Source organism: Syngnathus floridae, chromosome 6, assembly GCF_059516105.1.
Source record: "Syngnathus floridae isolate MCC-2025c chromosome 6, RoL_Sflo_1.0, whole genome shotgun sequence".
NCBI lineage: Eukaryota > Metazoa > Chordata > Actinopteri > Syngnathiformes > Syngnathidae > Syngnathus > Syngnathus floridae.
This window is the reverse complement of record NC_142418.1, coordinates 6,864,630-6,879,009: the sequence shown is the minus strand read 5'-3', so window position 1 is coordinate 6,879,009 and position 14,380 is coordinate 6,864,630. Positions and strand designations below refer to the sequence as shown.

Here is a 14,380-nt window from a genome sequence, read left to right as displayed (position 1 = left end):
GAACACGCTGCCGCTTTCACCTCGTCCGTGTGCGTGTGAAGGTGTGTGCGTGCGTGTGTGTGTGTGTGTGTGCGTGCGTGTGGAGGAGTAGGCCAACTTGTGGTCGAGCTGATGTCAGTGTGATTTATGCACCAATCAGATGAGCTGTGAGGGAGGGAAAAGAGAAAGTGGGGAGGGGCAGACAGGACTACTTGCTGCTTTATTGTTGTGTTGTGTGCGTCCCGTGTGTGTGACTGGAGCAGCAAAGAAGAAATATACTGCATATAACCTTTTCCACCAGCCTTTATATTTACGTACTATTATATTTGCCTTTATTTGCAGCTACTTACTGCATACCCAATAGCAGCAAGGATCTGGACAAAACGTTTTCATACATCTCCTTAATTATTTGCAAATATTGTACACTAAAAATCAAGTAGTAACTTCCTGTGGATGTTTAACAGAATTTCCAGTCCAAGCATTTGCTAAAACTTCCTGTGTCCCGCTCGAGGGAACAAACATTGTTCTAAACCACAAAGTGTAAAAGTGATGTGCATAAGTGTGTGTGCATGTGTTTGCCATGATGAAGCTCGAACAGAGGGTCGAGTGATGTCACAGCAGACTGCATTTTAATAGAGAGGGGAGCAATTAGAGAGGGTATAGGGCGAGAGGTGGAGGGGCTGACACGCACACACACACACACACACACACACACACACACACACACACACACACACACACACACACACACACACGCACACGCACACGCACACGCACACACACACAAAGTTTCATTACGAAGGACGAGTTAATTAATTGTGCAGTGATTCACGGCACTCGTAATTAATCTGGTAGGTATGAGTGTGTTTTGTCGAGTGACTCCTCTTCCTTCCATTTATAACACACACACATGCACCCACACACACCGGCACTGGAACAGAGACAATAATAACCGTCAGATGAACCACAGTGCTGTTATTGTCGTATTGGTGTTTGCATCCAAATCAATCAGTTTTGGCTGTAATGGATTCAAGTACAATGGTAAATTCAATTACAAGTTTAATCTGTTCCGTGACCACACTTGTTAATCAAACCACCATTAAATCAGGTTTTGTGTATTGAGTAATAACATCATTAAATAGAATTGAATCCTGCTTTCAATGGACATTGTGTTGCTCCTGGTTTGACAGAAGAAGACCAACAATGGTGCAGCAAAAATAATTTGTCAGTAATATTTGATATCTCTGATTTCTCAGTAATATTTGATATCCACACTGTCGCTCAAGTAATCCTTTTGAGGGCCACAGCCTACTGTGTGACATCAGGATGTCAAGAACCCACAGTCATGCTTGTAAGTCATGCTGGTGTCTTAGTACCAGTCTTTCTTTCTTTCTTTCTTTCTTTCTTTCTTTCTTTCTTTCTTTCTTTCTTTCTTTCTTTCTTTCTTTCTTTCTTTCTTTCTTTCTTTCTTTCTCAATAGTGCCTTGAATACCCAGAGCAAACCTTGCTCAAAAAGTCTTGCTTTTTAATCCTCCTTTTACGGCTCCTCTTCCCACAATGCTTTGCAAGGGGGGAGTGGTGCATTTGGTGATTGAAGTGGGAAAAAAATTGTTGAATGAGCGATGAGGTGGCAATATAAATCTCCACCTGTTAGCTCGCCACCACCTTCCTCCATCTCCCTCTCTCTCTCTTTGCTGACATCCGTTGAGATATTGCTATGATTTTTCCGTGTTTGCATATATGATCTTAATTTATTCCCTTCCAGCGGCACTGGGCTTATTTACAAGGCAGCTCTGGTCGGCCGCCAGCGAGCCCATTTAGTGCATTGTGGTAGAGAGAGAGAGAGAGAGAGAGAGAGAGAGAGAGAGAGAGAGAGAGAGAGAGAGAGAGAGAGAGAGAGAGAGAGAGAGAGCGTGATTATGAACATATACTGTTTCTCAATGAGGCGATTATGTGCGTGCAGGTTATTGTGCCGTTTGCGAACGGCACCTAAATCAGTGAGCATCAATCATAACTTCTGCGGCCAACCGAGACTGTGACCGACAAACAGGAGGCCTCGTGTTGCATTAGAACATTCTCTCCGCCTGGAAAATGGATGTGATCTAGTCTTTCTTATGCCTACACATAACTGTGGGTTCGAGCCGGGAAACCATATTTAGATTTTTTTTCCAAACAAGGTGTTGCAGGATGTTCCACCTCGCGACAATGAAAAATGCTGATATGAACAAAGGCGCTCAGAAGGTGGGGGAACGCACCTTTTCAAATAAAAATACATTTAATGCTTTACCTCCACAACTGATCTTATCTTGAAGCAAATATGACGTGTTTATAGAAACAAATTCACTTTACGGGGTCTTGTGAATTGTATTGGATGTGATACCTAATGGTTTGGCCACTCTTTTTCTTTAGTTGGTGTTTATGAAATTCAGCCAAAACTGAAATTCAGTGATACTATATACACAGGCGTGCACACACAGACGCGCATATCTCCTTTCGGCCGGCGGTGGTCTTAACCAGACGCATTACATCCTCGCCGATCTATTATCTGCGTGTGACAGATGTATTCACGTAACGGTTTTGATAGCTATTGATTGGCGCGGCCCAAGTCGCTTAAGAACAGGAGAAAAATGAGATTCCAAAATCAACATGGCTGTGGGCGGCCATGTTTGTTAAAGTGAAGGGAGGGCTTTCAAAAGAGGACATTTGGGTGTGTGTTTGGCTACACTGTGCAGCAGCCACACTTGGGGCACAAACAAGCTGATTGAAAACGTGCGCGTCTGCATGTGTGTGTGTGCGTGTGTAAGTGTGTGCTTGTGCGTGCATGTGTGTGCTTGTGTGTGTGTGACCTTGGCGTGGCCTGGTGGTAAAGTGGGACATGAAGCAAGTCGGCGTGTGAGCAGCCAAGCGTTGGGGCCTCCTCAGATTAGCAGACTTTATTACTGCCACCAAGCGCTGGCCTGACAAATCCTCTTATTTCATTCGAGCCTCTTTTACCTCGGCCTCGCTCTTTCTCATTTCCTCACTCACCTTTTATTTAGCCCCCCCGCCCTTCCATTCTTTACTCCCAAAACTGCACCTCTTCCCTCCTTTTCACCCTCCCGTGTGTTTCTCAGAGCACCTTAGCACCTCGCTCACGGACTTGGGTCAATTCTCACTTTCTCATTGTTTCCCTCCTCCACTCAACAACCTTTCCGCTCCACCCCCACCTCCACCCTCTCTACCTCCCACTCTATGCTGTGATGAATCTGCGGACAGGGGCTAATAATTGTACTTCAGCCCAAGTGCTCATTTTTCTTAGCGTTTGAAAGGCATGACAGGCAGGAGCTCTTTTTTTCCACTCGCCCCCAACTCTCCCTGCAAGCACCTATCCCATCACCGCCTCCCGCCCCACCCCATCCCATCGTTTTCCCTTCTCGCTTTTCTCTCCAGTCATACACAATTGTCGGGGAAAATAACTCAGGGTTTACAAGGTCATGCTGTCTCGTGCCGAGGACACGCTGGGGGATATGAGGATTTCCTCGACGGAGCAGTGACTGCATTTCTACTGTAACGGTATTTAAAATACTTAATGGAGGCGGCCTGCAGTCCTAAGAGAGTATAAACTCACTATACATGTGAAAAGGGGGTTGGCAGTGTGACAAACAGCGATCTGTTTCAGTGTCATTTCCGCGCGAGGCGTAAATGCGCACAGCGCAGCAGGGTGACGCCGTCCCGTTGTGCTGTTTAGCTCCAAAGCAGTGGTGGCTGTACAGAAGCAGCAAAGAGAAATAATAATGACAATCATTAGGCAGTAGTACTGGCTTTAATCAAACAAACAAATCCCCACATTATCAGTACAAAATAGTGTTGGCTCCTGAGTGAACAATTCGTTCAAAAGAACGTTTTTTTTCAGTGAACGAGAGTGAGCGAATCACTTCCTAGAGTGATTCGTTCTTTTTTCAGTTCATATGACGTCAACCAGTAAGTGTCAGTAATGCGCATGGAAGCTGGTGCCACCTTGCCGTAAAACAAAACGAAGAAGAAATTGACGTAACTTCCCGTTCACGAACGAGTCGTGAATTGCATTTCCAGTTCACCAACGGAACGGGTCTGTGAGAGAACGAGTGAGTGAGTGATTGATTTGCATTTCCAGTTCATCGCGAGAACGGATCACTGAGGGAACGAATCCTGACTTTCCCGTTCGCGAACGAGTCAATGGGTCAACCGCCTTCCTTCCCGTGCATCAACGGATCAGTCAGTGAACGTGTTGCGTCTCCCTCCTGGCGTGAACTATGTAAGGCAGAATGTAGATTTACGATTTGCCAAGGAAATAAAGAACCACTCACTGAAACACCACTTCTTTTATGCACGTTTTCTCCAAGCTAACGGCTAACTTTAGTGCTTGAAGGGATGCGCCGTGATGCAACAACCGGGAGATTATGCTTCTCTTTGGTAAATCTTGATTTTACAACACTTATGGTAGTTTTTAAATTACGTGTATGCATATATACGTCTAAATATTGTTATCCAATATATCTACTGCAATTTCACATTAGATTGCTGATTTGAAATTTACTTTTCATAATATTATTATTAAATAAACATTTGTTAAAACTTGTCTGGTGTTTTATTCCTTGTTTATATATTCGCCAATTAAAACATAAAAGTCAGACATTTGGGGGCGGGGCCACCTAATGTATTTCACATAAATACTTGCATTTGTTTGCATATAAATCGAGGTTCCAATTCTTAAAGCACATTTAAGTATATGCTTTCAACTGGGAATGAACTAAGATCTTACCGATCAAGAAGCCCGTGTCACCAACCAGTCGACTATTTCGACGTAGTGGTCCTTGGCCGTCTGCACTGTTTTGTACTAGTGATGTGGATTCCAGTTCTCGAACTGAATCGGTTCACTCAAAAGATTTGTTCAAAAGAATCGTTCACCGAATCGTTCGCTACACTTTCTTATTTATTTATTCATTTATTGTTTTTTACCTCGTGTAGTGAGTGTGCCTATTGAAGTGCCCATGAGGTGTACCTAATCACAGGCCACTTCATTAGGGAAAAAGCTTAAGTGAAAGTGAAAAGTGCCACACCCGCCCTGACCCCCACTTTCTGATTGGCTGTTTGATCTGTGACGTCACTCGGACACTCCATTAGGTACACCGCAATTTTCAGGTGTTCCTAATAACAGGCCAATTTATTAGGGAAAAATCATGGTCAACGCTTAAATGAAAGTGAAAAGTGCCACACCCGCCCTCACCCCCACTTTCTGACTTTCCCAGGAGGGAGACGCAACACGTTTACTGACTGATCCGTTGATGCAGGGGAATGCAGTTCACCCATTAACTCGTTCGCGAACGGGAAAGTCGGGATTCGTTTCCTCAGTGATCCATTCTCGCAATGAACTGGAAATGCAAATCACTCACTCACTGACTCGTTCTCTCACAGATCGTTCAGTTGGTGAACGGGAAGTAACGTCATTTTCTTCTTCATTTTGTTTTACGGCGAGGTGGCACTAGCTTCAATGCGCATTACCGACACCTACTGGTTGACGTCATATGAACTGAAAAAAGAACGAATCACTTTAGGAAGTGATTCGCTCACTCTCGTTCACTGAAAAAAATGTTCTTTTGGATGAATCCTTCACTCACGAGCCAACACTATTTTGTACTAACCCAACGCGCGCGGAACGCATTACTGAACGGATAAGAATGACTCGAAGTGAAAGCGCGGTGACGTCCGACCTCGCCACGTTTGGCGAGTGGCTCCGTCGCTGCGCTCGAACACCACAGATTTAGGGTTCGACTCCCTACCCCTGCGAAATGTGCAATGCATGAATGTACGAACGCTTGTCAAACTTCTCCCCGCAACACTATCCGCATTGCGTGCTTTTCTCGACAGGAAATAAAATAAGGCAGTAACTTTTTAGAAGTTTACCAAGTTTTTTTTTCTTTTTTGTTATTTACTTAAAACACCAGCTCGTATGCTTGATACATATTAGATGAGGTAAAAAAAAAAAAATCCCGTAATTTACTTCGGTGTACCAGCACAAAAGTTTGCAGTGTTGAGGACATGTGGAGCCATAGAACGAAGTTATTTCGGTGCACCGATGGCCGAGCTGTTGGGCACATTGACGGTAGTGTTGGCTCGTGAGTGAACGATACGCTCAAAAGAATGGATCTTTTCAGTGAAGAAGAGGGAACGAATTCTAAAGATTCAGTTCACTGGAATGCACATCACTAGTACAAATAAGCAAATACAGTACATGTACTGTCTGTAATTGAGCCTGAACATTGGTACCAAGCATTTTGGCCATGGTGAACTAGAGGAAATAAAATCAGTTGAAAAAAAATATATATCAAAAGCCCCAAATTAACCATTTCCAAATGTACAATATGTACATATATACATATACAATGTTCTTGATTTAATGTAAAAAGAAAGAAAGAGTCGAGCCATCGAAATGACACATCAAGAAAATTTGCATTACTAACAGCCGACGAGAGCAACGAAACTGACTGACTGGACTCTACAGCAGCTCTTAATGAAAATGTATCAGCAGTTTTAATCACAATGTGGCCCTCATCACAGAAGAGATGGAAAGAGAGAAGAGTGGGCGGCCGAGGGAGAAGGAGGAGGAGGAGGAGGAGGGAAGGCAGAGACTTTATTGCCGGCTGTAGTTAGATGGTAAATTTCCTCCTGGCAGATATTTATTGAGTTAGTCGAGTCTAGAGAGAGCTTTAACATTGATTGTGATCATTAAATATATCCGCCGCAAATGGCGAGATGGCGTTTCCCTCAGTCAATGGAGCCGATGAGGGCCAGAACAAAGGCATAATCAAATCAATCCTCTCATAATTATTCCTTGAGAGGTGAAATTAATCACGAGGAGAAATAAAAACAATAATGGAAAATGAAATGGTCGCTCGTAAACAATTACGGGCCAAATTGAAATGAACTCGGTGAAGGGAAGAAAGGAAATTAGGGGAACAGCCACTGTTGGTTTCTGCTTTGTGTCGCCTTGCAGTGTGTGTGTGTGTGTGTGTGTGTGTGTGTGTGTATGTGTGTGTGTGTGTGTGTGTGTGTGTACGGGAAGTCATCCCACTGTGTAGTAGTTGTTATTACAAATAATGTATTTTTTTTCACCTATCTATGCCGGCAACGTATAGTGACAAGCAGATCAATTAAATGGACTTCCAATAGAGGGTAGAAAGTAACATTCGCTTTGTGCGCAATTAAACATAACTGACAAAAATTTGGGGAGTCGTGTTGTAATGGATTAATAGCATTTCTGTTCCTTTCAGGATAATATAAAGGTTGGGAAACACTGGACAGGGGTGGGGGGGTCAAAGGAGCAAGGTCTCCTCTTTCCTCTTCCCTCTGAGAGGAAGTGTAGTATATTGACCAGCTATCAGGATGATTCCGATACAAGCTGATCGATGACACTCACTGTGGAAGCCAGGCAGGCTCCTCCCACTTCACTCAGGGTGCTCACGCCCGTTTGTTTGATCTGTGGGGGCCTGAAGGTCTTCTTCGATTCTGGAACGCCTTGTGGAAGGATGCTATTGTGGAGAACAGAACATATGTGCCACCTACACAATCTGATTGGGTTTAATACACTAAAATTCACTTTAAGTTGCATGTCAAGATATAGCAAACATGCTCAAAGGGCTTTGCATAAAGTTTAAGGTGGAACCAGTGGGGCAAAAGACTACGAGTGGTGGTATTGTGATCAGCACCATGGACAGCAACCGAAAGAGTTCAAGTGTTTGTATGAATTCTTTGCTGCAGTAGTGCTACTAATGCCACAATTTGTGTGTTTCTGAGCTTGTTTAGCATGCGTGTTTCACTGGAAAAAGCTGTAATGGGATGTGAAAAACCCAGTGATAAGACACCTGCACTGTGGAGTGCATGGCTGATTGCGACAGAGCAGGACACACTGGCGCTATCGCCTTCCTTCTGTGTGTATAAGCGCAGCATGTGTCCAAGCATGTGTTCTTTTTATTTTGGAATATGAACAATAATCATAAAAAAAGGAATGTGTGGGCATCTGTGGGATCAGCTGCTTCATCTGTTTGTTGTTTTTGCACAGCCCACCTGCATGCTCTCGTAAATAAAAAAGCAGTAATTATAGGAAATGACACTGTTTTATTGCTGCATAAGAAAGGGTGGCGGCCTGAGCTTGCTTGTTTGCTGCCTACACAAATATCTCCCCCTATGGGCCGGCTGATTACACTCTCCTTTTAATGTGCTTCAAAGGCAAAACACACATTACTGGAAACGTTTTTTTTTTTTTTTCAGATTTTATTTACAGCTCTAATTTGTCTCTCTTTTCCTCCCCACAGATATCCCTCCACTGGAACAATGATGTTTCAAGATGGACAAACAGCACCCGGACTGCCATAAAGCACAAGGTCTCAAAAAGCAACCCAACCAATGGCGGCGTTAACTTCAAGCCCCCCAACCCCCCCACTCTCAACCCACTCTTAACCCCTGCCAGTGTGGAAAAAATACAGCAAGAAAAAAAAATCTAAATAGGAAGAAAACACACCAGACTGAAATCCATGACATTTCCCGCTGATCAAAATGACAAGAAAAAAATAATAAAAAATATTTCTTATTAAAAAAAAGAAAAAAAACAACCTCCAAATTGTAATAAAGTCTTACCAGAGTGTAGTTTATAAATAAATAGGTCGATTCATATAGAAAAGTGTAGAAAAAAAAATGATGAGGTGATGTCCATACCCCTTTAGCACACGTCCACAAATCAGGATGTTGTAAATATTGTATAGAAGATAGGGACATTATTAAAAAAAAAAAAAAAACCCATAAAAAAAAAAAGTGGAAGTATACTATATAGAATCATACCTCTGTGTGTGTTGGTATTGCCATGAGTTCCTCGTTGTTCCTTTAAACCCAACCCTAACACACACGTAGAAAACAGAGAAGAGACAAAAACTAAACAAAAAAATGGAACTACTTGACAAAAAAAAAATATTAGGGCCACAATGAAAAAGGAAATTCAGATGAATTGCCTTTCATTTTCTTCACAGTATAAGCGATTTTTTTTTTAGAATAAAGTTGTAGGTCTTTCAAAAACAATTCTATTTATTTATATATCTTTTTTGCCATGTGAAATATTGTAACTTGTGCTTAAGTGAAAGGTACTGCGACATTCCTCTTTTAATGCACCCTTTCCTGTCCCACTTTTTGCTTGTAATATTGCTACTTTTGTATTATAATTATATTTTTCCTTTGATACTTTGACTGTACTTTATTGTTGTAAACTATGACTGTCTCCATTTTTTTCTGGTATTGCCTTGTTTATTATAACTTCAATCTCATACAATTATGGACAACTACGGTCCACTCCCCCCAAAAAAAATTCTCCAACTTTTTATATTGCAATATTCAAACTTTTACTAATCAGACTTTTTTTGCAAAACTATCACTTTAATCTAAAAAACACATTTAAACTGGTAATATTGCACTTTACAGTTGTAAAAGTATGACCTTGTTCTTGTAAAATGACTTTTCGTCTTTAAATTTGACTAGTTATTGTACTTTTTCCCGATTAACTGTTGTTTTTTTTTATTTTGAAAAACTATAAACCTACCTTGTTTTTTTTTCTTGCAGCAATATAACTACTTTCATAAAATCACGTACTTCGTAAACATTCTGATTCTTTTTTTTCTTGTAAATAAAGTAAAAGGCAAGATTTCTTTTGGCCACCATATCCCCCTTCTCATTTTTTCTTTTCAGTGTGGCCCTAATATTACTACGACTACTACAACTATTTGTCACACTATTGCTGGAATCAAACAGACAAACTACAGAGAAAATTTCTATTAATGAACATTTTCTTTCACAGAAGATTGTTTTTAACAGGGAGAAAAATCAAGAAAAAAAGGACCAGAACCCAAGTATAAATTGTTCCCCTTCCCATCAAGTAGTGTATGTGACTTCATCCCCATGCTTTCTCACCCCATTGTGAAGTGCCCTGCCCAAACACACAGTCTGCCTTTGGCAGCTCTATCAAACAACACAGTCAATGAGGCTTCCCCACAATTTTTTTTCTCAACACCGAGCGTGACTCTCTGAACCTCAGAGGGTCCGGACCTGGGCAATGGTCTCGCCCTGCGCCACCAGGCGCTCGCTCAGCTCCCACAGGCTTGCAGCGGCATCCGGGTCCTGGGCTTGGGTGGAGGGCTCGCAGCGGAAGCAGTTGTTGAAGTACATTCCTCCCAGGCCCTCCAGCTCGGGAGCCACGGCGCAGTACACGCTGGTGGCGGCGCCTTGTTGCTGCGGAAAGACAAACCAAACACACACATGAACTCAGCAAAGTACACTCGCAAAGTGGACATGCTGTCTCTCCTGTACATATATTTATATACATATATTTATTTATCTATGTCCCTACCGGGTGTCTATGGGACCATGTGAACAATGGATGAAGCTTTTGATGTGTACAGTGAACCCCAGCATACAAGCAACATATTCGCTGTTTTTGTGATCATACCATACCATAATATTGCTTTGGTGCTATCTGGTGGAATCTTGGCGCTTCATTTATTCAGGCCATAGCTTTGTCTAATAGATAATAGTGCTTTGCTACCATCTTGTGGCATTCATAGGAAATCACAACCATTTTTATGCGTGCAGGGGTCACTGTATGTGTGAAAGGTCAAGGTTATAAGTATGTATAGTTCTCACGATGAGTGGTCTCACAGTTTTGAGGTTCTGGGTTCGAATCTCACAGCACCTACAATCTCCTCTCGAGTTTTTTCCGGGTACTCTGGCTTTCTCATACGTTCCAAACAAACATGCACGTTGGGTTCATTGAAGACTTGTGTGGGATGAATGTGAGTGAATGGTTGTCTGTCCAAACCGGAACCTGTGATTGGCCAGCATATAGTGCAGAGTGACCACTACTTTTGCCCAATGTCAGATGACATAGACTCTAACCTCCACTTTAATGTGGACAAGCTCCACCAAGGGAAGTAACTATAGTGTGAACAGGTGGGGGGCCCGAGATCAACCATTGTGGGACACCACGTTCTCATAGAGCTTTAAACAAATTATTTGCTTCTCAGTCCCGCTTAATTATCAGGATAAGATGGTGTAACCCATTTTCCTTGCCCCCAAATCAACAAAAATAGATTCCAGTTAGATTCTTAACGAGGATAAACACTATAGAAAATGGATGCATAAATAAAATTAATACAGCTGTAAGGATGTCATTGGGAAATGAAGTTGAAACGAACCACTTTCACTCACACGCACACAGGGACACAAACGCACAGACTATGACGCTTTCTCATTAAGTCTTCTAAGCTAAGTTTGCGGTCATCAAAACACAATGCATGGATGCCAAGTAGTCTCACACACTCCAGCTGGTCAGTCAGTCATTAAATACTAGGGATATTCATGCCAGATCTGAGACATTTTGAAAACCAAAACGTCACAGGGAATTACAAACATTAGCTGGGACACTCAAAGGCTTTCATGAAAATGAATAAATAAAATAAAATAAATAAGACCCTGCTGTAACAGCTTTCTGCAGCACCACAAACATAGAGGCTGGATACGTGAAAACCTCTTTATCTGAAAGCAGTAAAAGTCGACTGAGAGAAGTTATTGGTGACAAGCGCAACACGCGCACGCACGCACTGACACCCACACACTCCCTTGGAAAGCCGCTTGAACATTTTTTTCTTATCCTTGATATTCAGCTTAAGGTTTCATTAGTCAGACAATTCAGAGCAGTGCACTTACTCTGAACAGTTTTTCCACTATTACTAGCAGGGTGAGTTCATGTTAACTCGTGTTATAGTTGACATCTGTGTGCCCCTAGTAGTACTCGTAAAGCGTCAGATTTTAGCTACTTGAATGGAATACAAAGAGTGTACTACTTCATGGACCTTTAGGTGACATCTATTACACATTCAAACAACTTTCCATAGAAGTTGGAGGACACATGTACCACTAGTCATGGAAAAAAAAGTAATTCCACTCGTGTGTTACTGACAAAAGAGCACGTACATCAAGGTCATTGATTATGTTTAACCATTAGTCAAATTGCAATTTCTAGTAGAAACAAGATTTCTACATATGTTTCATGGACCTTATGCTGGTGTAGATATCAGGAATATGCAATAAATGCTCGGATGGCTTTCTATGCACACACACACACACACGCACGCACACACACACACACACGCACGCACACACACACATACACACACACACACACGCACACACACACAGACGTAGACGCACATGCACATGCACACACACACGCACGCCAACTGTTTGAACACACAGCTGTGCTTCCACACACTAAATGTAAATGAAGTGAAAAAAAAGATTCCAAGATTTGTCATCAATGAAGCTGCAAGCTAGCACTGGAAGTTAACTTGGGGCCGGTGTTTGAAGGGCGGTGTGATGAGAAAATCACGACATCTCGCTGTAACCTGCCAGCCGGCCGATAACTGCGCCCGGCCTGGCGTCTCATGTATCAAAGACGGGACAAATGCCAAGCAGTGTCTCTCTGAGCTGGAAGGTTCACACGGATGCGGCTCGCCTAAGCGATTTCAAACCAAGCAGTCGCTCATTCGTGCATGCCGTCTTGAAAACGGCTGGCTTTGAGTCCAGCTACTAAACACTGGCCACACAAGAAGATGGAATGAGGCAAACTTGCTGATGCCATTTTGTCAGCTTCGAATCCAGGGTTGGCCAAAGTATTCTTTAATCCAACATATCAAGAGTCGTGTAATAGTATTCAATTAATTTAGCTGTCTCTCCTAATAAGCAATTGCTATTTATTTTTGCATTTTTTTAAGTCATTTACCGCTGAAAAATCCACCTATTTTTTAAAGTAAAAATATTGATTTTGTGCCAACTGGTGGCATCTTGGTGTTACTCTTGTGTTGAATTGCGGGAGGAGTTTCATGTCATCTGGTAATAGCTGTGTTGAACTGAAAAACTCTGCATATATTCTTAAAATGCACATAATCTAAAACATGACAAAATTCTGTATGTCAGGGTAAACAAATGGAAGGAAAAAAGTTACCAATCCAAATTCTGAATACAATAGATGAGGACTCAAAATTGAGCCCTGGGGGACGCCACAATCCTGCAACAGTTAATGCTAGTCTTACAGAACATGAAAACTTGAATGAAATTCATACAATTTAAGCCATGTGACATCTGTGAAATGTGTACCTAATGATTCAGAACAACAGAAGATAGATAAGAGTCTGATGGTCCCTTTTAGTTTTGGACATATTTGGAATTTTCTGATCAGCTCTTTGTTTGAGAACAAATTGTGTAACGTACTAACACATTGAACAGTGCAACATGTGCATTAAAAGTTTAGAGAGGGTAAAATAAAGTTCACCCGAAAAGGTTATGGTGTATTTTAGATTCCTCCTAATATTTCACACAGATGCTTGTCCACCCAACACTAGCAGAAAGCAGCTTACAGACAAATAGATCCAACACATCGTCACATGCGTGAATGAATCATGAGGACAATCTTGTGTGTGTGTATACATATATGGATGACTAAGTTGTGTACTTCTCAACCGCTGTCTCCAAGACAACATGCCGGATCCCATTTCAAGTGTTTTCCAGAGATGTGTGGTCCAAACTGGGATGTGGGAGTTCATGTGCTGTGAAGCCGATAGGGCGCCACGGGTCCATTCATTTCTTTCTTCTTAATGTGATAGTAATGATAATGTGAAGTACATTTGCAAGTGCTATTTGTGGGTCCGTTAATCAAGGGGATTTCCGTCATTATCTAAGATGAATTCCTGTGCAATTGGTAATTTGTTGTTAAACAGTTGTTTTGTTTTAAGAGAAATAAACCAATTTGTATTTCAATTATTAGTATTTTATACTGATATATTTACAGTCGAGGTAGAAATTAGGAAAATTACCTAAAGGGGTCAGACTTCACCATAGAGTAATTTGAGTTTTGTAGAAAATTGAACTATGTGCACTTGGCCAATTAATCATAATTAAAAAAGCCATAAATTGGACTTTACAACAATATAACAAATAACTGACAGTCCGATGATAAATCCTAGTAAAAATCCAGCACCAAGTCTCTGGAAACACTCTGAGATGTGATCCAAGTCGCCCCAAACACTTGAGGACTTCCTCCGAGTGATACAGACGTTCCTTGTACAGTGTATCAGTGTGCAAAACTCTTTAAAAAGCGTATTCAAAAGCAAGTACATGCGTGTGCGTGCGTGTGTGTGTGTGGAGGGCGGGGGGGGTGTAACGTTCTTTTTTTGCCGTGTTCTCTTGTGTCATCTTCTTGCATGTGACCCCCCCACATGTCTCTCCGCCTTCCATCTGTAGCTATGACATTGACCTGGATGTAAATAAAGCCAGTACTGTAGAGCAGTCT

The 14,380-nt window shown here is 41.9% G+C and overlaps 2 protein-coding genes across 3 annotated transcripts in view; one reads left to right on the top strand and one right to left on the bottom strand.

The window, feature by feature from the left end:
* mafb (MAF bZIP transcription factor b) overlaps window positions 1-14,371 on the top strand; it is a 42,093-nt gene extending 27,722 nt beyond the window's left edge. Inside the window, exon 3 of the mRNA XM_088377514.1 lies at window positions 8,310-14,371. The gene's annotated coding sequence lies outside the window, so the exon portion shown is untranslated. The remainder of the gene's footprint in view (window positions 1-8,309) is intronic.
* wwox (WW domain containing oxidoreductase) overlaps window positions 8,435-14,380 on the bottom strand; it is a 131,626-nt gene continuing 125,680 nt past the window's right edge. The window contains exons 9-10 of one of the 2 annotated variants that reach the window (XM_088377507.1): window positions 10,084-10,266; window positions 8,435-8,886 (exon numbers count right to left, since the gene is read on the bottom strand). In XM_088377507.1, the coding sequence (XP_088233633.1) occupies window positions 8,875-8,886; window positions 10,084-10,266 (195 nt within the window). In that variant the 3' untranslated portion in view covers window positions 8,435-8,874. Of the gene's footprint in view, window positions 10,267-14,380 lie in introns of both variants that reach the window. The other variant, XM_088377506.1, reaches the window with a different exon arrangement.